Source organism: Lygodium microphyllum, chromosome 8 (assembly GCF_053477565.2).
Source record: "Lygodium microphyllum isolate KBCC chromosome 8, Lygodium_microphyllum_v1.1.10, whole genome shotgun sequence".
Lineage (NCBI taxonomy): Eukaryota > Viridiplantae > Streptophyta > Polypodiopsida > Schizaeales > Lygodiaceae > Lygodium > Lygodium microphyllum.
This window is the reverse complement of record NC_141142.1, coordinates 59,799,644-59,825,352: the sequence shown is the minus strand read 5'-3', so window position 1 is coordinate 59,825,352 and position 25,709 is coordinate 59,799,644. Positions and strand designations below refer to the sequence as shown.

Here is a 25,709-nt window from a genome sequence, read left to right as displayed (position 1 = left end):
CAAATTGGAAGAAAATTCTTGGTTCTTCTATTGGGTATCAGAAGCACATTTGATAGGGACTGGACTTGGACAATCTTTTGCAATGTGGCCTTCTCCTTTGCATCGACTGCATAAGGGGTTATAATCCATAGATCTTCTAGGGTTTGGACGATTCGGGGAGATATGACCCTTTTCTCCACATTTGTAACATTCCACCTCGGATCTTTGACCACCGCCAGACTATTGTCCTCTGTAACTTTGAGAGGGAAACCTCATTGAACCAAAATTAGGACCAAACTCCCTATACTTTGGTCCAATTTCTTGCGTTGTCATTTTGGATTCTAATAAGTTGAATCTTATATTTTCATCTTTTTTTCTTCGTTCGTGCATCTCTTTCAAAGAGGAGATATCCTCTGTATGGTTCTTCCTCAAACAGTATGAACAAAAGGCTCCATGAATGGTTGGTTTTCAGGTACATTTAGTGGCTAAATGTCTCGCTTGATGGAACTTTTTGCACCACGTATTAGAACGCATCACATCTCTCCCACCTCTCGCAGGAGTGGATATATTGGTGGTATTCACCTTCAACGTCTGTAGCTGCTCTGTAATAATCACATCCATAAGCTCTTTCTTGATACTTACAATTGAGTTGGATAAGTAGTCCTTCAAATTTTCACCTCCTAGAGTACTTGTAGTAGGGTTTTGAGAAGCTTCTGTTATTACTACATACATTGATTGGGTTGATCCATGCCATCATCATAATAATGCCAGCTTCTGAGGGTTTCAACAGTGTATGTTGTGAAAAACACTCTATCTACCAACTTTCAGTGAGTTGCTAATTGGACATTGTTAGAACACCAAGCATCCCGTGTCTTGCTGTTGAGTGTCCACGAACAAATTCCAACTCTTTTCTTTTTTGTTTTTATGAACCTCCACAGACTATGACTCCTGAATTTTCTTCACAATCTCCCACTTGATGATGTTTGGAAACTTCTCAATGAATGCCAAATCTTCCATGGATGGTCATTCTCTCTGTTTCTACTCTTCAGTTTGTTCCCAAACAATTTGCCACCAAGATGCACGTATCTGTTGCTTCAACTGCAAGAGGAAATAATCCATCACACAGAGCTTGCATCATGATGGTAATATGTTTCCGCCATTGTGGGATGAAATTCTTGCGAAAAGTGGCTTTGGTAATGAGAACCTCCAACTCTTCAGTGGAAGAAGGAACTTTAAAAACATCCATTGAATTCTCCTCTTCTTGGCAATGCCATTTTCTTCATTTTCACCCTCTTCTAATGCTTGTTGATGGCAAGTTTCCCTGGCTGCGCACCAAAAACATGGAGCCCCAAGAAAGACACCAAGGAAAAGGGGTCTCTACTGTAAGAAAATCTATCTTGTAACATCAACAAGCTTTTGTTTTATTCTTTAGAGAACACAACAAGAAAAAGAACAAATATTCACGCATCATTATGGTAGATATTTCTCACAGATTTGATAGAATCGACCATAATCTTCAATATCTTCATAGAATCCATCAATAGAATTAAAAAAAAAAAACACCATTTTCTAATGGAAATAATCACATAGTATTCATCTTCATTGTCTTCATAGTTCTCTCTCTCAATCTCTCATAGACAGACACATTGTTTTGATAGAATTGGCTATCTCTAACTCTCTCTCTCTCTATCAATAGTACATCATCTCTTCACTACAATACTCAATACTGACTCTCAAATAATCCTTCTTAGATTGTGGATGCACCTCCCAAGATGTATGGGAGGTATGAAAGGGCACCAGAGCCACTATAGTGTCTCTTCATAGCTCACTACTATTACTTCACTTTAGTTTGCTCTTGAGTCTTCAACATCTATTTCTTCCATTTGTTTTAGCTATTTTGAACTTAGATTCATCCTTTCCAAAAGTTAGAAAACTTTTCCAAAGTCACACATACATTCCACAGAATGCTTACAGAAGATCTACAGAACAGAAGAGAACAGGAACAAAACAGAGACAGAGGCTCTACAAAAATTCATCAGAGGGTTACAGAAGGTCAACAAAGAACAGTATATCCTCATAACTCATACTAAAACCATTCCAAACTATCAAAAACTATTCAATAAGCTTTCAAAAGACCTAAAACTTCATCAATAATCAATCCATACTTCATACAGAAGAAAATTAGAACAAAATAGAAGCTAAACTGAAGGTATCAGAACCAATCAAAACCTATCAGAACATCACAAAGCGTCATATTTCTACTAAAAATCATCATGAGATTCCAAAACATGATCAATATCATCTAAAAACACTCTCAAACATTTCCAAAACAACTATTCATCACTAAAATCCATCAGAATCAACCATTCAGACCTAAAAAACAACAAAAATCAATCAAAAAATCTAGTCATTTCAGCATTCAACAAAAGACCAAATGGCATTACTCTGTAAGCATAGGTTCCCCATTCTGTTGTGAAGCTGGTTTTGGATTGGTCCTCTTCTGTGATTTGGACTTGGTTGTATCCACTCAATCCATCCAAGAGAGAATAGAGCTCATGGCATGCCATTGTGTCCAACAATTGGTCTGTGAATGAGATAGGGAAATGATCATTCTTTGTCTTGGAGTTCAGTTTTCGAAAGTCCACACATATTCAAAGTTGCTCGTTCTTCTTGGGTACAATCAAAATGGGTGAAACCCATTCACTGTTAGCCACGGGATAAATGAACTCAGCTGCAAGAAGCTTCAATAATTCAACCTTTACTAGAGTAGAATAATTGGGATTCATACGCCTCAGTCTTTGCCTCACAAGTTTGGCATTAGGTTCTAGATCGATGTGGTATTGGCATGCTGTGGGATGAATCCCCTTTAGATCTTTATATGACCAAGAAAACACGTCTAAGTTCTCCTTTAGTAGGTCGATCATGACCATTAGTTCTTCTTCTGGAAGATTTAGACCCACTTTTAGGTGACGTTCAGTACCATCAGCATCCAGAAACGTTAATTGCCTTTCACCTTCCACTTCACGAATAAAAGTCCCACTGATTGCTTATGGGTAAAGATTCGACTACTCCAAGGGAGTGGTCTCATCTTTTCTGATGTTCCACTAGAACCAGTGTCCTCCTTTTGAACAAAGGACTCATTTGTTTGTTGGGATTGTTGGAAGGATATCAGAGCTTTGTTTGCTTCTTTGTGAGTGGTGATTTCTTCTAGACTTAGGGATTCATCTTCAGAGGATGCGTCCAGGAATGTCACATAGCATGGACCTTCTATAAGTCGTGGCTTTGATGGCTCTGGCTTCTGTTTACAAGGGGCATCATCATCATCTTTTTTTCTAGAATGAATGTTCAGGGCGACAGGACCCACTGGTGAACTTAATTTTTATACTTTTGATCCATTTCTTATGCAAATTCCGCATGCTTTGTGATCCATTAGTCAACCCAAATGGAACCGTGGTCATTCCATCCAACACCCCGAGATCCTCAGCCTCTAAGGTCTCTGTAGGGACATATCAACAAGATCCTCCACTATCAGAGAAACTTCTTCAACTACACTTTTATAACCTACTTCTTTTTCTTCCTCATCATTTTCATCCTCTTCCTCTGGAGGCTCTGTAGGAGAAGAACATGTCCTTCGTCTCTGTGTCTGCTTCTACTTCTACCTTTGTCTTTGGCTCTATCTCTGCTCTTGACTCTGATTCTCTCTCTACGACTGCCATGTAATAGGGATAACATTACATCCATGCTTCTATTTCGCTATCAAAGGTGATTTCAAAAGTCAATTCGGGTTGAGGCAGGAGGTATTCTCCCATGGACAAAGACTTTGCTTCCTTCGGTAGTTGGCTTACAGTGCCCACTGTTAGGGACTGTGCCTCTGTTTTCTTGGGAAAGATCTGTTTGACAGCCTCTTTGTCTCTTGATGTACCATCTGTTACTTTATTGGAGGAGTTTGTTATGACTTCGATGGGCGTAGATCCATTGCCTTTTTGCGACCCATACAATTTCAATACCACTTTATTGGGTCCTCTGCCTAGGGTTAGGGTTCCTTTGAACCAGTCCGTCTTGGCTCTTGCTTCAAAAAGCCAAGGTCTTCCCAAGAGCAGAGGGTATGAGGTCTTGTAAGAATTTGGTTTGACCACCAAATATGTCAACCAATAGTCTCTTCCTACAAGGATTGCTTTTACGTATGGGAGGATGCCCAAAGGTTTGATTTTGCTTTGGTCTGCCAATCTAATAAGCCATTGTGTAGGTTGAATTCCTTGCAAACCTAGATCCTTCATTGCCACATCCGTCATTATGTTTACTGATGAGCCTCCATCAATCAATGCATCTGAAATAAAGCATCCTTCTATCCATACACTAATCTCTGGGGTTCCAGGATCTAGGAAGGTGTTAGCCACATCCACTTCCTTCATAGGTTCTGAGGCTTTGTTGGACTTTGTTGTTGTTGGGGTCACAATTCTTAGGCCGCGTCTTCTTGTCAAGATGCTTTTGAATCTTTTTCGACAACTGGAAGACAACATCAACAATTATCAAAATGTTAGGTTTGGTTTAAAGGTGTTTAGGTCTTTGACCAGATCATACTCTTTGATAGGATCCATAGATTTTTGCAATCGTTTGGGAAATGGGGCCATGCCCACTTTTATCTTCCCTTTTTCTTCTAGGAGTGGCAACACATGTGCTTCTTCTTCATGAGGAGATACTTCCTCATCATCTATTTCCTAGACCTCTAGTCCAGTCTCTGCACAACTGACTTTGTAGCTCTTTGTGGATCTGTAGTGCTCTGTACTTCCTTATTTTGGATTGCATTGTTTTGTTTTTCCCGAGGGAGGTTGAACTTCACAGTCTTGGCAAAATGAACGTTCTCTTTTGTAAATACAGGTTCTCCTTTTTTTGCTCACATTATTGCGCCCACTTCCAATTCCACTAAATTGAAAGTAGGTTCTTGGGTCTTCTGTTGGGTATCAGAAGTAGATTTCACAGGGGCTGGACTTGGACAATCTTTTGCAGTATGGCCTTCTCCTTTGCATCAACTCCATATGGGCTTGTAATCCACAGATCTTTATTCACACATAGCTAGGGTACCTTCTTTTTATTTATTAGAAACCTATTAAAACCTAGAAAAACACCTAAAACCTTGAAAACTCATTAAAAATTTCATAAGAAATTAATTACAAAACAAAAAATAGCTGAAATTTTCCTTGCTAAATTGGAAATTTTTCTTGTTTATTTTTTGGATTACCATGCAGATAATTAATTGTAAAAAATTAACAACCTTTAAAATCCTTCAAAATTTATTGAAAATTGAGAAAAATTCCCTAAAAATCAGAATTAAATTCAAAAAAATCACAAAAAATTCAATCAATGTATTTTACTAATTTTTGAATATTTTATAAGCTGAAAAATTCTTGACGCATGATCACCCTATTATTTTAAGGCCAAAATGTTAAACTTTTACTTAAATTCATAGAAATTTCATTTTAAATTAATTGTTCAAGCCTGTTGGTTCAATTCTCTCTCAGGGTTGATTGCAGAAAGCTAGTTATTATTATTATTATTATTAAATCCATTAAAAAAACAAACAAATAACAAAAAAAATACATAAATAACAAAAAAATAATAACAATATCCCAACACTAATCAAAATTAATTAAACCAAATATGACCCCACTTATCTCACCTTGATATTTCTTTTTTTAATAAGTGTTTTATTTTTTTCAGTAATGACTTTTGTTTTTTTTGTTGGATTCATTACATCTTGGGACCCATTTGTGCGTCCTCAGTACACATCCCTGTCAGTATTTATATTTTCTGCTTTATTTATTTTGGTCACCCCTTAACCATGATTAATTGTTCAAATAAACTTTAATCACCCACTTTTCCATGCGCACTTACGCCGCCAAACACACATTTTTCTAAACAAATAAAATGAAGCAATCGTTCACTTTACATGCCCTATGTGCATTTCAGAGGCACCTTAATTTTAAATAAAATGAACCCATTGTCACAAGTGCATACAATACATAAAAAGTGCTAAACACACACTTAATTTTTAATCAATGAATATGCATTTAGAGACATGAGTCTGGGTATCGAAGTCCAAGTTTCATTTAAAGCACCGTTTCTCCCTAATAATTTGTAATTAACATTTTAAGAAGGAACCACCGTTTTCTTATTAAGGTTTACAACCTAATAAAAATTCACCCATTTTTAAATAATTTCTTAAAACAAACCATATATTAACCTAATTTTTCTCACTACACTTTTTTCCCTTTTCAATAAATGCACTTCGTGGGATGGGTACGTGTAGTCTTTCGAGTTGTCATTGCTTACAAAAATTCTGGCTATGTCTTGAGTGGGTTATTGATGTATTATGGTTCGATTGTATGATAAGATTATGGGTGCGGCCTGTAGTTTTCTTTTTTTCCTGATACAGGGATTCAGGGTATTTGTATGTCTTGCATAGCATGAAGCTTTCAGTCACATATGTGTAGAGGTCATGCCAAATTTTTTCTAGGATGTGGATTGTTTGGGGTGGTTAGTCGGTCAATCACATCTGTGTGTGCTTATTCTGATCGATCTCTTTTTTATGGATATTTTGTTGTTTAGTAGGCATTCACTGTGATTGTCTGTGTGTGTGGTGTGTGTAATCTATCTAAATGGCGCCTTCAGCTCCTCCTCCAGTCCAGTACGTTCCCATTGGTATCTCACGATTATTCTTTATTGCTGGATTCCAAACTTATTGCCAAAGTTGGCTTAGCCAAGTTCATCGCACTCTCATTACCACTCATCCCAGAGGATACTAATACTTGTGATCAGTTTCTAGCCTCTTATAGTAAGAGGTTTGATCCTTCTAGAGGAAAAGTTGTCCAATTGACGCCTAAAAGTTTGGGCAAGGCTCTGTCTTTACCCTATCGATGTGACTCTTTTCCTATTGCTAGACAACTGTTCTCAAATGAGGATATCCTTAAATTGTTGCAGAAGTAGACCCAAGATGTGTTGGATCCCAAGTTCAAATTCCTTCAAGACAAGTTTATGCCTGCCAAGACACCCTCTAATTACCTTTCAAAGGAGTTGTTTACAGTTTTCAGAATGGTGTTGACAGGCATAACAATTGATTGGAGTTCCTACCTTCTGTCCAAAATGGATCAACACTTTATCAGAGCCACTAGAGATAATGTAACTAATGTTACCTTTGGTTCCTACCTTTCTGTCTTTTTGGCATATGCCACCCCTTCGAAGGAAGTTCCTACCTTGATAGTTGATCCACCAAATGCTCCTCCCCCTACTCAGCACTATGATGTTGTCATTGAGTATCTTGATCATATCCCTCATGTGGTAGTTCAGTGGAAACGCTTAAAACGAGTGACTAAATCAATCCCAGCTCCTCCTCCAGTCTTTGTTCTTGATCAGTCTAGCACTCACCTACCAGCTTTCCTCACAATGCCAAATCTTTTTAGAGCACATCATGAGGGTGCTCTAGAGATTTCCATCCCTTCAGTACAACACTTGGTAGCTAGAGATGCGATTCCCTTCATATGTTAAGATGTTCAGCATTCTATTGAGCTCTTAGTGATTGCATGTATCCAGCAGCTTTATTCCTCTTGCAATGATGAAGTCCAACAGACCAAAGAAGAGCTTACAAAAGCAATTGCAAAGCTATCTTTTGCTCATGAACACTTTTCTAATCTTTATACCCAAATGGAGCAATAGACTAAGATCATTGATGCTCAAAAAATGAAAATTTCTAGTTTGCACACTCAGTTGGTTGACACTAACGCCCAAGTGGTTAATGTAATTGAGGAATGAGATAGATTGTTGAAGGAATCTCATGAGCTTTAGGCTTTGCTAGCCGCCGTAACAAAGGAGCTTAAGATAGCCATACCACCTTAGACTAGAGCCGAGTCCAAATTCAACAGCTTAAGGAGCAACTGGTCCAGTCATGTTCTTCTTCACATAGCCCTATTGTACATCCATTGACCCTTGCAGCTTAAGGAGCAACTGGTCCAGTCATGTTCTTCTTCACATAGCCCTATTGTACATCCAATTCTTTATTTGACCCTTGCGAACTTGGCAGTTTTCCAAAGATAGCAGGCCACATTATGTCTGTTGTTTCAAGCTAAAGTGGAAAGATTGCAGTCTAGGATGGATTTATTATGGTCTACATTTGAGCAATTTCAGGATTATGTTCCTCCTGACCATTCCTTTTTTGTCCACTATCAGTGCAAAAGTTGGCCTTCTATATTAAGCTCTCAATGATGGATCTACCTCTCCCAGAGATGATGGTTGGAGTGGAGCGTGGTCTTTTGATTTGCTGACAGAAGTTGTCCGTATGGTCTTTGAAGATTCTGTGACTTTGGATACAATGTTGATGTCTTATATGTATCTACAAGGTGATTTGTTAATTCCAAATGATGTAGTTCTGGCTTGGTATGTAGGAGATGTGGTCTTACAAGCTGCCTAATATATGTCAACCATTTCGAGTTGAGGATAGATGAAATGTTCCAGTGCTATTCTTCTAAAGTGGCTACTTGCTTTGACACTTTATGGCATTCAGTGATTGATTCTGTAGTCCTGAAACAACGACCAAATAAAGCCTCTACTCATGTGCAAAACACTAACCAACTGAGGGTGGATCTTTTAGCTTATCTTTCCAAGAACCATCCATTTGATTCATTCTTCTTTGATGCCTACCATCGATGATCTATTGTATGTCCCTCCATTCCTAGCTTATTTTATTATCAACAAATGGCCCATTGCTATGATGCTTATTTTTCCCTTTGGTAGTCATCTTACGTCTCCTTTTCCAACCTCAGGGTGCTCCTCAAATTCCAATCTTTACCTATTGTTCTTTCATAGAAGATCGAGTCTTTTCCCCTTCTCCGCCTTGTCCTTTCCCATCTATCCATATTCCTTCCACTTTTCATGCTTATCAATTAACACCTTTCTTAACTGATTCACTTAAAGTTTTAGCTAATCCTTCTTTAGCTTATTTTTCATTTTATGATTTTTCCTACCCATATCTTCATCCTCTTTTTCCCATTCCTCTTCCATCTCCTACCACTTCTATTTCTCAACCCCCTCAGTCGGTTAGTGGGTATGAAGGATTTGATTAGTATATTTCAAGAAGAAGATGATGGAGCTCAATTGATTCTCTTACAAGACCACATATTAATTGGCCATTAATTCCAGGGGACAAGACAACTACTAGTCAAGCGTACCAAATTTATCTCCATTTTGCCCAACAATATTCACAATCTCCAAATCCTTCGGTGGGATTAACAACCCATTTTGCTTGGTACCTAGCATATATGCATAGGCATTCCCATAATGATCAAAAGGCCATTCCAAAGTTATGTATGAATATCAATGTGAACATTGATTCCCAACAACTGGATGTCCTATATTTTCATGCCCTTTATCTACCTAGCAGATACCTTGTTTTGCTAGAAAGGATGTGCTGCCTTCAATTCTTTCAGAATCCTCCAAAATTTTTTGTAGATAAATTCTTATCCATGGATTGTTTTCCTAATCATCAAGCTTTCAAGAGGGATCATCTTCACTGATACCCTTGGATGTATCTTTTATGATTCTTAATGATATATCTCTCTTTTGGGGGTGCCATTTAGATGGTTGTTTTGTGTTTGTGATGTATTAATTTTTATGTGATGAGTTCGTGATGATTGAATATTGGATTTGTTCAAGAGCTCTATTTTCGACAATTGACACTGATGGTGATGGTGGACGGAAAGCCTACGATGCAAAGCTAAAGAACCTCTTATATCATTTACAAATTTGTCATGACTTTCTATTGAAGATGTGTTACTGGATAATGGTATTTTCCTTTAGTTGTATTCTTTCTTAGACACAGGTAATATGTTGGAGTCGTTGGCTGAGTGATTATTGAAGATGCTAAAGAATATCAAATTGAGCTCTTTATTGAACTTATATTCTTCTTTTCCTTAGGTTGCGAGGATGCTTCCTTTCTAAGTGCGGGGATATGTTGAATTCTAAAATGATTAGATTTTTTGGTTGATTTTTGTTATTTTTGAGGCTTGAATGGTTTTTTTTTGAATTTTGAGTGATTATTTTTTGGAATCTCATGATGATCATTGGTAGAAATATGAGGTTCTGTGATGTTTTAATAGGTTCTATTAAGATTCTGATTGGTTTTGCTCCCTTCTGTTTAGGTTCTGTTTTGTTCTGCATGAAGCATGGATTGATGATTGATGAAGGTTGAAATCTTTTGAAAGCTTATTGAATAGTTTTTTATATTTTGGGATGGTTTTAGTATGGGTTATAAGGTTTTAATGTTCTCTGATGACCTTCTGTTAACCCTCTATAGACCTTCTGTAGAGATTCTATTCCTGCTTTGTTCTTGTTCTGTTTTGTTCTATAGATATTCTGTGTGTTATGTGATATGAGGGTGAGACTTTGGAAAAATTTTCTAACTTTGAAAAGAATGAATCTAAGTTCAAAAGAGCTAAAACAAATGGAAGAAGTAGCTGTTGAAGACTGAAGAGAAGACTGAAGCGAAGTAATAGTGATGAGCTATGAAGAGACATTGTAGTGGCTCTAGTGTCCTTTTATACCTCCCATGCCTCTTGGGAGGTGCATCCACGACCTAAGAAGGATTATTGTGAGTGATTATTGAGTATTGTAGTGAGGAGATGATGTACTATTGATAGAGAGAGAAAGAGAGAGTTAAAGATTGCCAATTCTATCAAAACAATGTATCTATTTATGAGAGATTGAGAGAGAGAACTATGAAGACAATGAAGATGAATACTATGTGATTATTTTCATTAAAAAATGGTGTATTCTTTTGTGTTTCTTGTTATATTGATGGATTTTATGAAGATGTTGAAGATTATGGTTAATTCTAACAAATCCGTGGGAGATATCTACTATGATGCTGCGTGAAGATTTGTTCTTTTCCTTGTTGTGATTCTCAAAAGAATGAAAAGAAAGCTTGTTGATGTTACAAGATAGATTTTTTTGCAATAGAAACCCTTTTTCCTTCGTGTCTCTCTTGGGGCTCCAAAAGTGACCAAGTAAACCAGACATATACTTGCGCTTATGGATCGCCTTAGAAACATCTTCAAGCATTCTAAGTTGCAGTAAGACACTCCAAAAATGCTCAGTGTATTGTGGGATAGGTTCACGATCTATTTGTTGCAGAAGATTCCATTGTTTGATTACATTTTCATGGAATTGAGGTGGAAGAAAATTCTGCAAAAGTTTCTTTTGAAAGGCCTCCCAAGTAGAGGGACAATCAACACTTTTGCGGACAACAGTCCACCATAACGATGCTCTGTCCACTAGGTGGTTAGTGACGCATTTGAGTTTATCTTTCTCAGCATACTACTCTTCATGGAAAAAATAATTAGATCAACTGATAAAAGCGAGAACAATTTTTTGTCAGGTTGCCCATTAAATGTATGAAATTTGAAATTTCTTTTACTTATCTTGGCTTCTTTCCTGAGAGACTGTGCTACGAGTGTCGCATTAATCGTACGTTGAATAACATCTTCGGGTTGCGCTCCATCTTGATCAATGGTGGATTGTTGAAGAGTAGCCAATTGTACTTGCAAATTTTGATGTGCTCTTCACTCTTCTTGAAGTTGCATCATAATTAGGTCCAATTTTTGCTCCATGATTGGTTCCTATAAATCATCTTCGGCCATAAAATCTTCCATGTTTTAATAAGACATCTTGCAATATCTGAAACAACCTCACACACCAAAATCTTGTTAGAGGGATGAGCATAGCTCAAATTTGGGTTTACAAGGCTTGCTTAAAAAAAAAAACGGCTATCTTGCTTCTTTTGCGGGCATGGTAGTTGATGACGGTCTTCTTCCAAGCGAATATGTCTTTCGTTAAGCTTTATGAAAGCTTAATGGGTTTTAGCTAATCGACCAGGACAGTGGCATATTGTCATCATAATCGGTGATGTGACCAGTACATGTTGCCGTCACAATTCGTTGGATTATTGTAGCTTAAGCCTTTGTTAAGATTTATTGATCTTGTAAGATAAAACTTAATGAAACTTTCTTATTTGTTTCTCTGAGAAGAAAAGGACTTGAAAAGGAGATTGGGAAGTGGTTCTTTGCTGCCTGGGAGTGGTCCTTCGCAATCTGATAACATAGTAGGGGGTTCTTCACCGCTAGGAACGCGTTGGTATTGACGGTTCGTGCCTGTAGAGCCTATTTGTTCCATGAGCTTTGCCTTCGCACGAGATGGTAATCAATTAGAAGCCCTTGATCTCAGCTTCGCTCTGATACTACTCATGTGCAAATCGGATGCTGTATGCACACGTAATGAACTCCTGAAGGACCCCAAGAACAAAGAACTCTACAAAAGCTCATAAAGCAAGAAGAAGGTTTTGCACGTCATGAAATAAAAAGACAAATTGGATACAATCTCCCCCCATGCCTTGTGTGAGTGCTCCACAAGGCATGTATTTATAAATTTATTAATTTCAAAGCTAAAAAATAGTCCAATTTACAATTAGCATGCTTTGGCTTTTGTGTTTGCTTTTTTCCAAATAAAGAATAAAGCAATTGGGCATCCCAGAAATCGGGTTGTGCCCAAATACAATGTCCAATAATGAAATATTTAAACCGAGTACCTATGCGCATACAAAATAATACATGTTTGTCAAGCACTTCAATAAATAAGCATGTCTAAATAAATATTAGTGCCATGCCTTTAATGATAAGGCGCGCGCCCATATAAAAAACGATAAAATCTTCTAGGTAATGTAAATACACGCCATTGGACGGTGCTTCCCAACGCCACCACTTCCTGCTCTACACATCAACATAAGTATTCACAATTGTTAGAAACTAATAAAATTAAATTGACAAAAGTGAATACATAGCAGTCTTCAGCTACAAAATAAATAAATAGGTTGGAACTCTGTCCTAACCTTAATTTAATACGAGTACACTCTAAACTCATAAACGTCCATTATTTTAAATATGTATTTTGCGGAATCACCCTTTGTGGAATCACCCACGTGAACATTAAATTAATCTGATGCCCAAAAAGGAAATGTGTCCCTGTCAACTTCTCGTCAAGGAATCCACCTTGTGTACGAGTCCCGAAAAATGCATATAGTTTTACAAAATCCACAAAAAAACCTCACAAAATCCACCCTGGAATAAAAACCTCACAGAATCCACCGTGGAATATGCCTCCTGGCATCATATCCCGGGGGTGGGATATCAATTGTCCTCAATCGCTATTAGCTCAATGTGGAGCGAGCAGTGAGGGGTAAGTAGTTAAGTCGCGGACATGCATCCATTGGGGCCTCTTCAATATGATAATTTTTAAACTTAACCAAATATCTAGAATATCTACAGCCAGTTCTAGTGGTCATAAAGTCAACTTTCTAGAATAGTTTCAGGTTCAAGTATTTGAGTTTCTTCTTCTAACAACGGAGGGTTTTTATAGACAGGGTAGATAGGTAATTGGCCTCTAAAAGGTCGTAATAAACTAATATGAAAAGTATTGTGGATTTTCCAATGTGGAGGTAGTTCCAATTTAAATGCATTGTTATTGATCTTGTGAATTATTTTGAAGGGTCCATAAAATCTAGGTGCTAATTTAACAACAGGGTGTTTCTAAACACTTTGCAATCTTCTCTTTTCAATGTGTAACCAAACATAGTCATCAACATTGAAACTCATGGGTTTTCTTTTCTTATTAGCTTGTTTAGTGTATGATTATTGGGCTTTTGCAATCATATCTTTAACTTCAGCAAAAATAGTAGCATGCATATTGGTAATATCATCAGCAGCTTTAACTTTGGTCGAGAATGTTGTACCGGTGTAGGAAATCTATGTCCATAAATGATTTCAAAAGATGCTTTATGTGTAGCTCTGTGTGGTGTATTATTGTATGCAAATTGAAGTAGATGCAAGTGTACATCTCATGTTTGTGGTTTTGAAATTATGTATGTATGCAAAAGATCTAGAATTGTACTATTAGTAGCTTTTGTTTGCCCATTGGTTTCAGGATGGAATGTAGATGAGAAATCAATCTTAATACCTAAATTAGCAAACAAATTAGTCCAAAATTTGTTACAGAATCTAGAATCACGATAAGAAAGAATAACTTTTGGCAAACCATGGTTAGTGAAACAGGTCTGAGATACAGTTAATGTTTTCTTGTAGTGTAGAAAATATGCTTCTTTGCTAAATCGATCTACTATAGTCCAAATCATATCATGATTATCTTGTGTGTTAGACAAACCAGTTATAAAATCCATTGAAATATGTTCCCATGGACATTCAAGAATTGGTAAAGGCATTAACAAATAATATTGCTTACCATGGTGTCACTTGAATCTTTGATAAATTAAACACTCATAAATAAAGTTAGAAACATCGGATTCCATTTGTGGCCAGTAAAAATCTTCAACCAATGTTCTTAAAGTAGAAATAATACCTCTATGGCCTTGGTATGGGGGACAATGAATTTTGTGAAACACAAATGATCTAAATGGAATAGTGATACACAATCTTTTCTCATAAAACATAAATCCATCAAAATAAGAAAAAGAATCAATTGGAATCTAGGTATTAGCAACTAACTTGTTCCAAATCAGCTTGAAAACTGGGGTCATAGTCATAGTTATCCTTCATAAGAATAAGGGAGTCAAAAGATAAAATGGAAATATTATGGATACTTGGTTTTCTACTCAATGCATTGGCAACAACGTTCTCTCTTCCAGGTTGATATTGGATAAGTGGATGGAAACTTTGAATGAAAGCAGCCCATTTGATATAACGGTCAGAGATTTGTGGCTGACTAAGAAGATGTTTGATATTTTGTTGGTCAATTTTGATCATAAATTCGGATCCCATTAGATAGTCTTTCCATTTACATAAGGCTTGTACTACATCTAACAATTCTTTATCATAGGTTGAATACTTCAGTTCAGCTCCTATACTTGATCCGCTAGCATCGGTGACTACTAGAAAGGATTGTCAATTAAACTCAAATAATTGCAAAACACATGCATGTGTTAAAGCATGTTTCAATAAATCAAAAGACTTTTGTTGGTTATTAGACCAATTATATACAACACATTTCTTTAATAATTTCGTTAAAGGTAATGCAAGCAATGAAAAATTTCTCACAAATTTTTTATAAAAGCTAGCAAGACCTAAGAAAGAATGTAACTCATGCACATTTTTAGGGATTGACCGATTCAAAATTACTTCTATCTTTTTGGTATTAACTTGAACACCATAAGAAGAAACAATATGACCTAAGTATTCAATTTGGGTTTGGAAAAATTCACTCTTGTTAGGGTTAGCATATAATCGATTCTCTTTCAACAATTTGAACACCAAAGATAGATGTTCATAATGCTCATTCTCATTCTTACTGAAAACCAATATATCATCAAAGAAAACAATTACACAATGTTGATACTTCAAAAACATACGATTCATCATACGACACATAGAAGCTGTTGTTGTCAATGGAAATGGGGCTGAAATAGGCCATATAATTGTGACTACCATTGGTGGTAAAAATGGCCATCCCAAGCAAACCATCACTTACGTGGCTGAATGTATTGTTGGCACTGGTTTATTTGGTGTGGTTTTTCAGGCTAAATGTTTGGAGTCTGAAGAGATTGTTGCCATAAAAAAGGTTCTTCAAGAAAAAAGATATAAAAACAGGGAGTTGCAAATAATGCGCATTCTCAATCACACCAACATTGTCTCCTTGAAGCATTGCTTTTATTCATCAACTGGTAGGGATGAAGTGTATCTTAATTTGTTCCTTGAGTATGTGACAGAGACTGTTTATTGCATCACAAAACATTACAACTGGATGAGCCAAAGGATGCCTCTCTTGTTTGTGAAATTATATACTTATCAGATATGTAGGGCCTTGGTTTACATCCATGGGGTTGTTGGTATCTGCCATCGAGATATCAAACCACAAAATCTATTGGTGAATCCACACACCCATCAGTTGAAGCTGTGTGATTTTGGGAGTGCCAAAGTTATGGTGAAAGGGGAAACAAATATTGCCTACATATGCTCTTGCTACTACCGAGCTCCTGAACTTATCTTTGGTGCAGTTGAATATACGATTGCAATTGATATTTGGTCTACTGGGTGTGTCATGGCAGAACTTATGTTGGGACAGCCTCTTTTTCCTGTGGAGAGTGGTGTTGATCAGCTAGTAGAGATAATCAAGGTTTTAGGCACTCCAACACGTGAGGAAATTAAATGCATGAATCCAAACTACACAAATTTCAAGTTTCCAAATGATTACCATGAAGGAAAGATCAAAGAGAATAAGAATAAGAAGAAGAAGCAGAAAAATCATGAAGACTCTGAAGCGGCAAGCAAAGTGAATAGCAAGTACATGATCAAAAAGGGCAAGTTGGACTACAACAAGAAGACCTACAATGAATTGAATATCTATGTCAAAAGTAATGTTGAAAACTGCAAGGGCCTGCCAGTCCTTGACCCAATTTTTTACTGACTTCTTTAGCCTTGTAATGTCTAGCCCAAATATCTTTATCATAAGCTTGTAAAACTCCTCATGTAGCCTTGTACTACAGCCTTTGTAAGGCCCCTGTTACAGCCTCTGGATGACCATCATGTTTGTGGTACCCACACTTAGCCTTTTCTGCGACAGCCTCTGGTGTTTTGCCATGTTTATGGTGTGCCCACACTTTGCAGGTGTTACTTTCACTAAAAGCCTCTACACACTTTGTACTTTCTGGTTGTGATTGAGGAGGGGTGTTGAGATATTTGCAATCACACCTAATGTAGCCTCTTTGTATTAGGTAGTCTGGGCTTAGGACATGCATGCTATAGTAATCCCATATGCATAGAGATGGAAGATTGCTACCCATCCAACAACTATAAAGCATTGTACTTGACTGTCACTTTTCATACAGAATGAATACAATGTCATGATGCTTTGTACTTTTAGTTAAGTGTCTTGTCATTGTCAGTCATTGTAATATTTCTACTACGAAATATTAAAGACCCTAGATCTCGCACAAAAATGATTCAAAGTAACCTCCCGCAATAGAAAAACATTGTGCTAAGTGCTCCATCCTCGTGTACTAACAAACACCCACCCCCGCATTGTGCATAGGAAACTGTGGCTTGAAACCGTAGTCCACCACAGGAACACCCCTTCACCGGATAAAGGATAATGAATTATTTGCAAATTTTTTTTAATAACTCCCTCCCCTTCACCCGTTGCATGGCGGGGAGGGGGAGTAGGTGTTGGAGTGTAGAGGGGCATGGGGAGGAGGGCATGCAACCTGCCACTTGTGTGGCCAACCCCCCCCCCCCTTCCCCCCCCCCCCCCCCCATACCTTCACCCCATATAAACCCCCTCCCAAGCTTGCGAGGGGCATCGTGGAGCTGCCTGCCACCTATCTGCCTGCCGCTGTCATCTACGCCACGCCGCCTGGCTGTTGCCGCCCCCATCATCACCACCACCACCACCACCACCACCACCACCATCATCATCATCATCATCATCATCATCATCATCATCATCATCATCATCGTCATCCTCATCATCCTCATCACTCCACGTCATCTCCCTGTGTTTCCAGAAGCTTGAGAAGCTTCTATTGAAGCTTCTCTAGGCCAAGTTCACCAGTGCCTCCCGATTTTTTTAAAACCGTGTCTTGCAAGGCATGTTCCTACGCAGAGAAGGAGGTCTCGGGAAATAGCAACTCCGAAACTTGTAAGGGGTGCCAAGGGGGAGTTCGTTGAGTCGAAATCTACTGCGTCAATGGCTCCTAAGCAAAAATCGAGAGGAGCGCACGCGGGAGCTTCCACCCAAAGTATGAGAGTGGACAACGCCCTGATAATGAATGCCCATGTTTCGAAAATAGTTTCGCATGCAAAAGATGCATAAAGCATGTTTTAATTCATGTAGGGAAACATAAGTGCATTGGAAAGTTTATATACTTGCTCGATTTACAAGTTTAGTTGCATGACGAGTACTTGCATTTGCTTGCATTTCCATGGTCGAGGGTAGTCACATTTTTGAACAAATGTTGCATAAGTTAAAAGATGAAATTGTGCGAAGGCGTCCTTCTTGCATCTCGCAAAGGATAGGGCTTATGACACATATTGCACTTATGAAATAAATTCCTGGTTGTGACTCATGTAGAAGATAATCATAGATGAACATTAAATGATGTCTAAATAGTTGCATTGAAAGGAAAAAGATTTATGAACTTTGACAATAAAACATATATATTATGCAATTCGCATGCAATGATAGCTTCATTTTAGGTTGAGATAAGCAATAAAAGAAGGATTAAATCAATGATGTATTCATTGGCATCTGATCATGAAAATGGTGCATCCATGCATAGAGTTCTTTTATTAAAGTTCGAAATTGCGAAGGGATGCATCTTCATTAAAATACTAAAAGCTTGAATTTGATGCATAAAACATAGGGTTTATAAGAATAGCTCTGAATGTCAATCAACGTCGCATAAGGCAAGGAAAAGAAAGATCACTATAGATCCTATAGTTGCATAAAGGTAAAAAGGTCTATGGTCTTGAAATTGCATATTCGTATGGAATGATATATCTCATACATCTTGCAGTTACTTACATCTTTTAGGGAAAGTATTTGCATCTCTAAAGGAAAGATCACCTTTAATCGTAAGACAATTAGATCAACTAGGTAAATCACATGTAATTAAGTAACTCACATGGGATTAATAAAGGCGTGAATAGTTGGCATACGCCAAACACCTCGATGTGCTGGGTTAGGTTAAGTTATGTTAAAATTTTGCCTAGTATCGCACTTAGGATGCCGATCTAATATTTTCGATCTCAAAGGTCCTACCCACAATCTCGAAATGTTAGGACTATCTAATCACCTGTGCAAGAATGATCTAGGGTTTTCACCCTAAGGATCAGTTGACCAAATACTAGACCTGCGCAAGAATTTAGGGACCCTAGGGCCAAAACATTTATCGGCCTAGTAGGTTTAGTGTTTGGATTGGGTCAATAGGACTCCCAAGCCCTTATCTTGATCAAGAAATACCACACGATGAGAAACATAATCCCACAAGTTAGATACCGACACCTATCTCGTCATATGCTCTTGTGTCTAAATCACAAAATAGTACTACTACACTTTAGACCAAGTTTGGCGAGTTCTAATTACAAGTCCGATTTTCTAGAAGTTGAGTAGACATCCTGCTACAACACTCTTCCTTGGGATTGATTTGACAAGCTAGGGTAGTTACAAATTGCGAAGAAAGCAATTGACCAACCAAGTTAGGGTGATGAGGTTGTCCAGGATTTATTGACCACAAGACAACTTAGGTCAACAGGGTATAAACCCTAACCCAAGGAAAAAGGGTAAACAACAGGGTATAAACCCTAACCTAACTTGGGTCAATAGGGTATAAACCCTAACCCAAGGAAAAAGGGTAAACAACAGGGTATAAACCCTAACCCAACTTGGGTCAATAGAGTATAAACCCTAACCCAAGGAAAAAGGGTAAACAAGCAACTCAACTTACGAAACCCTTGGGATCTTGCCAAGTCACAAATAATCCAGGATCGAATGCTGGAAGTATTTGTGGAGAAGGAATTATACCTTGGCAGTTGGCCGTACAAACGACCACTGGAATGCTCGTGATTGTACACTTAGGTGCACTGTTTATACTCTTTGCTCAAGGAACTAATTCAGGAAAAACAACTAATGCTTCAGGTTAAAAGCTTGGAGGGAGAGGTAGTATCAGTTACCTCCGATTGTTTGCTTGACCCTATCCAAGGGGGTTGTTAGCCGTGCTGGGTACGTGGACCAAACCCGCCGTGAGAGGTCTCTCCGTGGGTGCTACTTGGAGCAGGAGGACGCTTGGGTGCCAGGGGAGGCTCTGGCCATAAATTCCTTGCCTCTGGATCCTGCACAAGAGGTTGACGTGACTCGAGATGGGATCTCGAGGCCCGCATACTAGTCAACGGGGTGGAACTTGGAATAGCAATCCTTGAGGATTGCTAGGATAGCCTTCGGGCAGGTTTATTTGATGTATTCCAAAGACTGATAAATAAAGATCAAATGTTGGAAAAAGGAACTTGCTTGACATTGTTTTTCTATGTTAGTGCTTAAGTTACGTGAAGGAACCAGTGATTAATTTGGTTAATTAAGGAAGCTGTTTTTTGCTTGTCAAACTAAATGTGGTAGGTAATTAGATAACTAAAGCAACCCGAGGAAAGTGCGGTGGACATGACTCTGGGTCTGTCCTACGGAAGGGTAGTCCCGGTTGGCCGAAAATTTTTCTCAAAGGAAATTGACAACGAGGTAACAATGACCTAGAAACTATAGAGCTAGAGTCCCGATTTATGCTGTTTTAGGGGAACTGAATGGGACTATGCCTTACGGGCAGAGAGGTCGAGCTTCACATCCCTCTCATTTCCCATTCTCCTTGAACCAAGTGCAGTATAAACTCGCTTCGACCCTGATGTTTCTACGCAAAGTAGTTCGTCTGGGGATCGACACTAGCTACCTCCTAGGAACTTGACTATTAGGAAAACCCTGATTCAGGTCGGTCGGGGAGACCTAGATTGCAAACCCCATGACATTCCTTGTGAGTGCCGGGCGGTGCTTTCTAGACTCTCTTCTCGATGGGCTGCTAAGACGTGTCCTACAAGTGGACAAGGGGACACGTTACAGTGTAGTTCATCTAGGGCTTGATGCTAGCTACCTCCTAGGAACTTGACTATTAGGAAAACCCTGATTCAGGTCCGTCCTAAGTGGGAACGACTAGGTGCTTCCTCTTTATGGCAGAATCGGGGAGACCTAGATCGCAAACCCCATGACATTCCTTGTGAGTGCCATGCGACGCTTTCTAGACTCTCTTCCCGATGGGCTGCTAAGACGTGTCCTACAAGTGGACAGAGGGACACGTTACAGTCATACACAAGATTGTGTTTATGAGTCCAAGCTTCCATCTTGGAACCTAATTCACTTGTGTAACAAACAATGTCTTTGTTTCTATCATCATGAGTTCACTTTATGCCTACAAGATGCCATAGCCATGCTCTAGATCCCGCTCATTTCGACACCCTTGACTATGCATGTTTTGATTCATGTGAGCATTGTCTTTATGGCAGGTAAACTAGGAATATGCATAAGAAGTCTGGTAGGACACACATGAGTGAGCCCCTGGCATTGGTACATTTGGATCTCTATGGGCCCATGCCCTGTTAGTCTATGGGTGGTGCAAAGTATTTTGTGACATTCATTGACAATTTGTTGTGTAAAGTCTGGGCTTACCTCATTAAGCTTAAGTAAGATGTCTTGGCTGTGTTTCAGAGTTGGCTTGCATTGGTTGAGAACCAGACTAGGCATAGGCTGAAATACCTTAGGACTAACAATGGTGGAGAATATGTGTCACATGCCTTTCAGCAGCTATGTGAGGAGAGAGGTATTAAGCGTCAGTTGACTGCCCCATATACCCCACCCCAGAATGGTTTGGTTGAGTGGATGAATAGAACCATCAAAGAGCTTGTCCGCAGTATGCTTAGCCATGCAGGCCTACTACATAGCACCTTTTGGGCTAAGGCAGTCAGTAAAGCTGTGCATATTATAAATAGATCACCTTTTAGTAGTTTGGATTTTTAGGTTGTAGAGGAGATATGAACTGGGAAACCTTCGTCTTATGTGCATCTACATGTCTTTGGATGTGAGGCATTCTGCCATGTGCCCGAGGGGGACAAGCGTAGTAAGTTGGATCCTAAGAGTGTCAAATGCATTTTCCTTGGCTATGGAGATGCAGGTGAAATGGGTTATTGCCTCTGGGATCCGTAGGCATGCAAAGTCATTTGCAGCCATGATGTAGTCTTCCATGAAGACAAGATGCATATGCAACCTGAGAAGGTAGTCGAGATACGTAGGGTTATATTTTAGGAAGAGCCACATGCTCAACTATAGCCTGCATAGCCAAATGGTCAGCCTGCAATAACAGTTTGGTACACATGGCCAGGGTGTTGGACATGATACTAGATATGGAAAAAAGTGTGCAGTGAGATGAAATACTAGAGCTAGACATCCACCTAATCAATTTGAGCCCTCAATGCATTGACTTGGTTACAGATGTTGGAGAGCCGCTCACCTATGATGCGGCTATGCGTAGGGGTGACAGTCACTCTTGGGAGAGGGCTATGCAATCTAAGATGGACTCCTTGCATAAGAATATGACTTGGGATTTGGTTGCATTGCAAGGAGTGCTATGGATCCTTGTCTTTACATAAAGACAGCGCGTGATGGCTAATTGCATATATGGATGATATGCTGATAGCAAGGAAAGCTCATGATGAGCTAGATGCTCTTAAATCTCAGCTCAAGAAGATCTTTGAGATGAAGGATTTGGGATGATAGGCCTCTCATATTCTTGGTATGTTCATTAAGTGCGACATGTATGAGGGACTACTCTACCTCTCACAAAGGGAGTACATTCATAAAGTCCTTGAGTGTTTCCACATGCGGAACGTCAAGCCTATTGGCTGTCCATTACCTTCTTATGTGAAGGTTTCACAAGCTGATTGTTTGCATGTCAGCAGACAAATGAGCATAGGGCTAAGATGGCCAAGATCCCTTATCCATCAGCCATGGGCAGTTTGATGTATGCCATGATAGCCACTCGTCCAGATATTGCCTTTGCAGTTGGTGTTGTGGCATGCTATATGGCTACACCTAGCAAGAAAAATTGGGATGCCGTGAAGGGTATCATGAGATACCCAAAGGGTGCATCAGATATGTGTATTTTCTATGGCATCCAGGATACAAGAGTCGTGGGGTACACAGACTCTGATTATGCAGGACATGTAGATAGTAGGAAGTCCAATTTTGGCTCTATATTCACCTATGCTGGAGGTGCTGTCTCTTGGATATCTAGGGTTCAGAAGTGTACAGCTCTCTCTACCAGCGAGGCCAAGTATGTTGTAGCTAGTGAGGCTTGCAAGGAGGCATATGGTTGGGCTATTTGGTTCATGACCTTGGGATTGATTCTATACCTACGCTACATTCGGATTCTATGAGTGCTATTCAACTAGCCAAGAATCCAGTCTTCCATGCGAAGATGAAACACATTGAGGTGAGGTATCACTTCATACGTGGGGTCATGAAGGACAAGTTTGTTGACCTTGTCAAGATCTCCAGTGACGAAAATCCTGTAGATCTGCTCACGAAAAGCCTCACTACTGAGTGCTTTGCCTTCTTAAGGAGATTGATGGGCATTGGATGAGATGATGTTTTTTCTCATCCTGTTGCATGTGTACATTGTACTATCTTTTCTTTTTCTTTTCACTCGGCACCATGGCAGATTTTCCTTTAAGTGGGAGGTTGTTGGGGATAAAGGCACCTCTTCCTAGCCACCCCTATATTACTACACTGACACTACCCGCCACTACACATTGCAAGTGGTGAGCGCCCATCACCATCACTTTTTTCTTTATTCTTTTAGTGACAGTTTGAGTAAAGGAAGGCTCGATCACACATTGTGACTGTTTGAGTTCCCATTTGGTCTCTCTCACTTTCTTGCTCTTGCTCTCCCACCATAGCTCCTCGAAGCAAGCTTCGATCCTTCTCACCTTTCATTGTTCTATCCAAAATATACTCTCTCTCTCTCTCTCTCAATAAGAATTGTTCAAAGATTATTAAATACATTTATACAAAGGCTTGGATAGTGCAGAATAATAACATCATCTTATCTTCTGCCCAAAGGTACTCTTTATCACTCTATCACTTATTTTCTTAGTTCATCTCACATAGTTAGATACTCTCTCTCTCTCTCTCTCTCTCTCTCTCTCTCTCTCTCTCTCTCTCTCTCTCTCTCTCTCTCTCTCTCTCTATCTACATAAATTGTTGCTTAAGGATTAAACAACAATTTTGAAGAATAATAACATCACAGAGATTTAAAAATAAAGATACCTCCATTATCACTTGATTACTTATATTATAGATTGTTGAAGAGGGATAATTCTTATAGTATAGTGTTGAAGAGGGAGATTGCTTGTAGTAGTGTAAAGAGTGTTGTATATAGAGATTATTTGATTTTAGCAAATGGCATCAAAACCACTCCTCAATTCTGCTTCAGAAGATTTTGTACGCAAAAAACCATATTCTGGAGGGAAAGAGAAGAGTACACAAAATTTGGGATAAATCTAGAGCTTTTAGAGGGAAGGAAAAAATGCCCAGAAATGGGCATATACTTGTCCAAAAGAGAAAAAAATTTACAAGGAAACTCTCAAGCCAAAAAGTTGTCCTTGGTCAATAATCTTAAAATATGATGTGTATGTCAACTTATACATTTTTTAAATTTTTTCCTTTTAAGAAGCGGGAATGATAATGATTCTAATATATTTTAATTTTGAAAAGTCATGAGGGTATTAAAGAGTCATTTGTCAATGATTTGATTTGTTTTTGGAAAAAATGGAATTGTATTTTTTTAGTTGTGAAGATTTTTAGAAAAAGTGAGCTTATCCTACAATTTGGGGATAAAATAATAGGTGAATTCTACTAAAAATACAAATACGAGATTTTCTTGGCTGTAGATATCTTATTATAACATTATTTTGGAATCTCTTTTTAGAGAGAGAGAGAGAGGTGAGAGAAACCCCTTAAGGGGGAAAAAAGAGAGTCTATATTTCTCCCAATGCATTAATCTTTTCAAAGTGAGAGAGTTCCTTGATCTTTTTTTGAGTTAGATACATTAGATGATCCAATTGCTAGTGAGACATCATCAAGTGACGAATCCAAAGAGGGGTCCACTATAGAGGATATCTATAAGGTAACTTTGAATGAACTGATAGAGGCTCAGTAAAAGATAAGAGACATTGACATAATTGAGTTGGACCTTAGGACGATGAATGATTCATGGCCAATTAAATTAGGGTCCATTCTCAATTTGGAAGAAAGGGAGGACTATGTGCCCTTGATTCAAGAATTCTATGACATTTTTATTTGGAGTTATGATGAGTTGAGAGGTATTCCTCCTAGCCTAGTTGTTCATACTATTCTCCTAAATAAAGGTAGCCGCCTTGTGCATAAAAAAGTAAGACATATGCCTTTCAAAATAAGAGATGCAATATTCAGGGAATTGACAAAATTATGAACTAAGAGATGCAATGTTCAAGGAATTGACAAAATTACAGAAAGTTGGCCTGATATTTTCGGTACAATACATGAAGTGGTGTTCACTAATCATTATTAGGAGAAGAATAACAATAATCAAACTCAAATTTGCATAGATTTCAAAGAGCTTAATATTATGGTTAAGGATTACTAATTGTTATAATTTATTGATCACATTTTAGATCAATTAGCTAGTAGGGAAATCTTTTCATTTATGGATTGCTTTACCAGATACAACCAAATGGCTATTGTAGAGGAAGATAAGTTGAAAAAGACATTTATCAGTATCTTTGGTACATTTGCATATCATGTTATGGCCTTTGAGTTATGCAATGTGGTTGGTTCTTGGCAACAAACTGCTGATAAGACTTTTGGTGGCATCTTCCCAAAGGAGTTAAAAGTTTTCATCGATGATCTAGGGGTAGTCACCATAAGGGATAGACACTTGGTAATTTTAAGGAAATGTTTTAAGCATTGCAAATAGTTTTGCATTGCTCTTAATCTAGGAAAGTGTATCTTTGGGGTGCCCTATGGGTTGTTACTAGGCCATGTGGTTACCTCAGCAA

The 25,709-nt window shown here is 38.4% G+C and overlaps 1 protein-coding gene across 1 annotated transcript in view; it reads left to right on the top strand.

Annotated features, from left to right (window-relative positions):
* Positions 1–25,709, top strand: part of LOC148032355 (shaggy-related protein kinase epsilon-like) — a 118,784-nt gene that overhangs the window by 39,205 nt on the left and 53,870 nt on the right. Inside the window, exons 2-3 of the mRNA XM_087683921.1 lie at positions 14,617–14,647; positions 15,452–16,347. Coding sequence (XP_087540047.1) covers positions 14,617–14,647; positions 15,452–16,347 — 927 coding nt within the window. The remainder of the gene's footprint in view (positions 1–14,616; positions 14,648–15,451; positions 16,348–25,709) is intronic.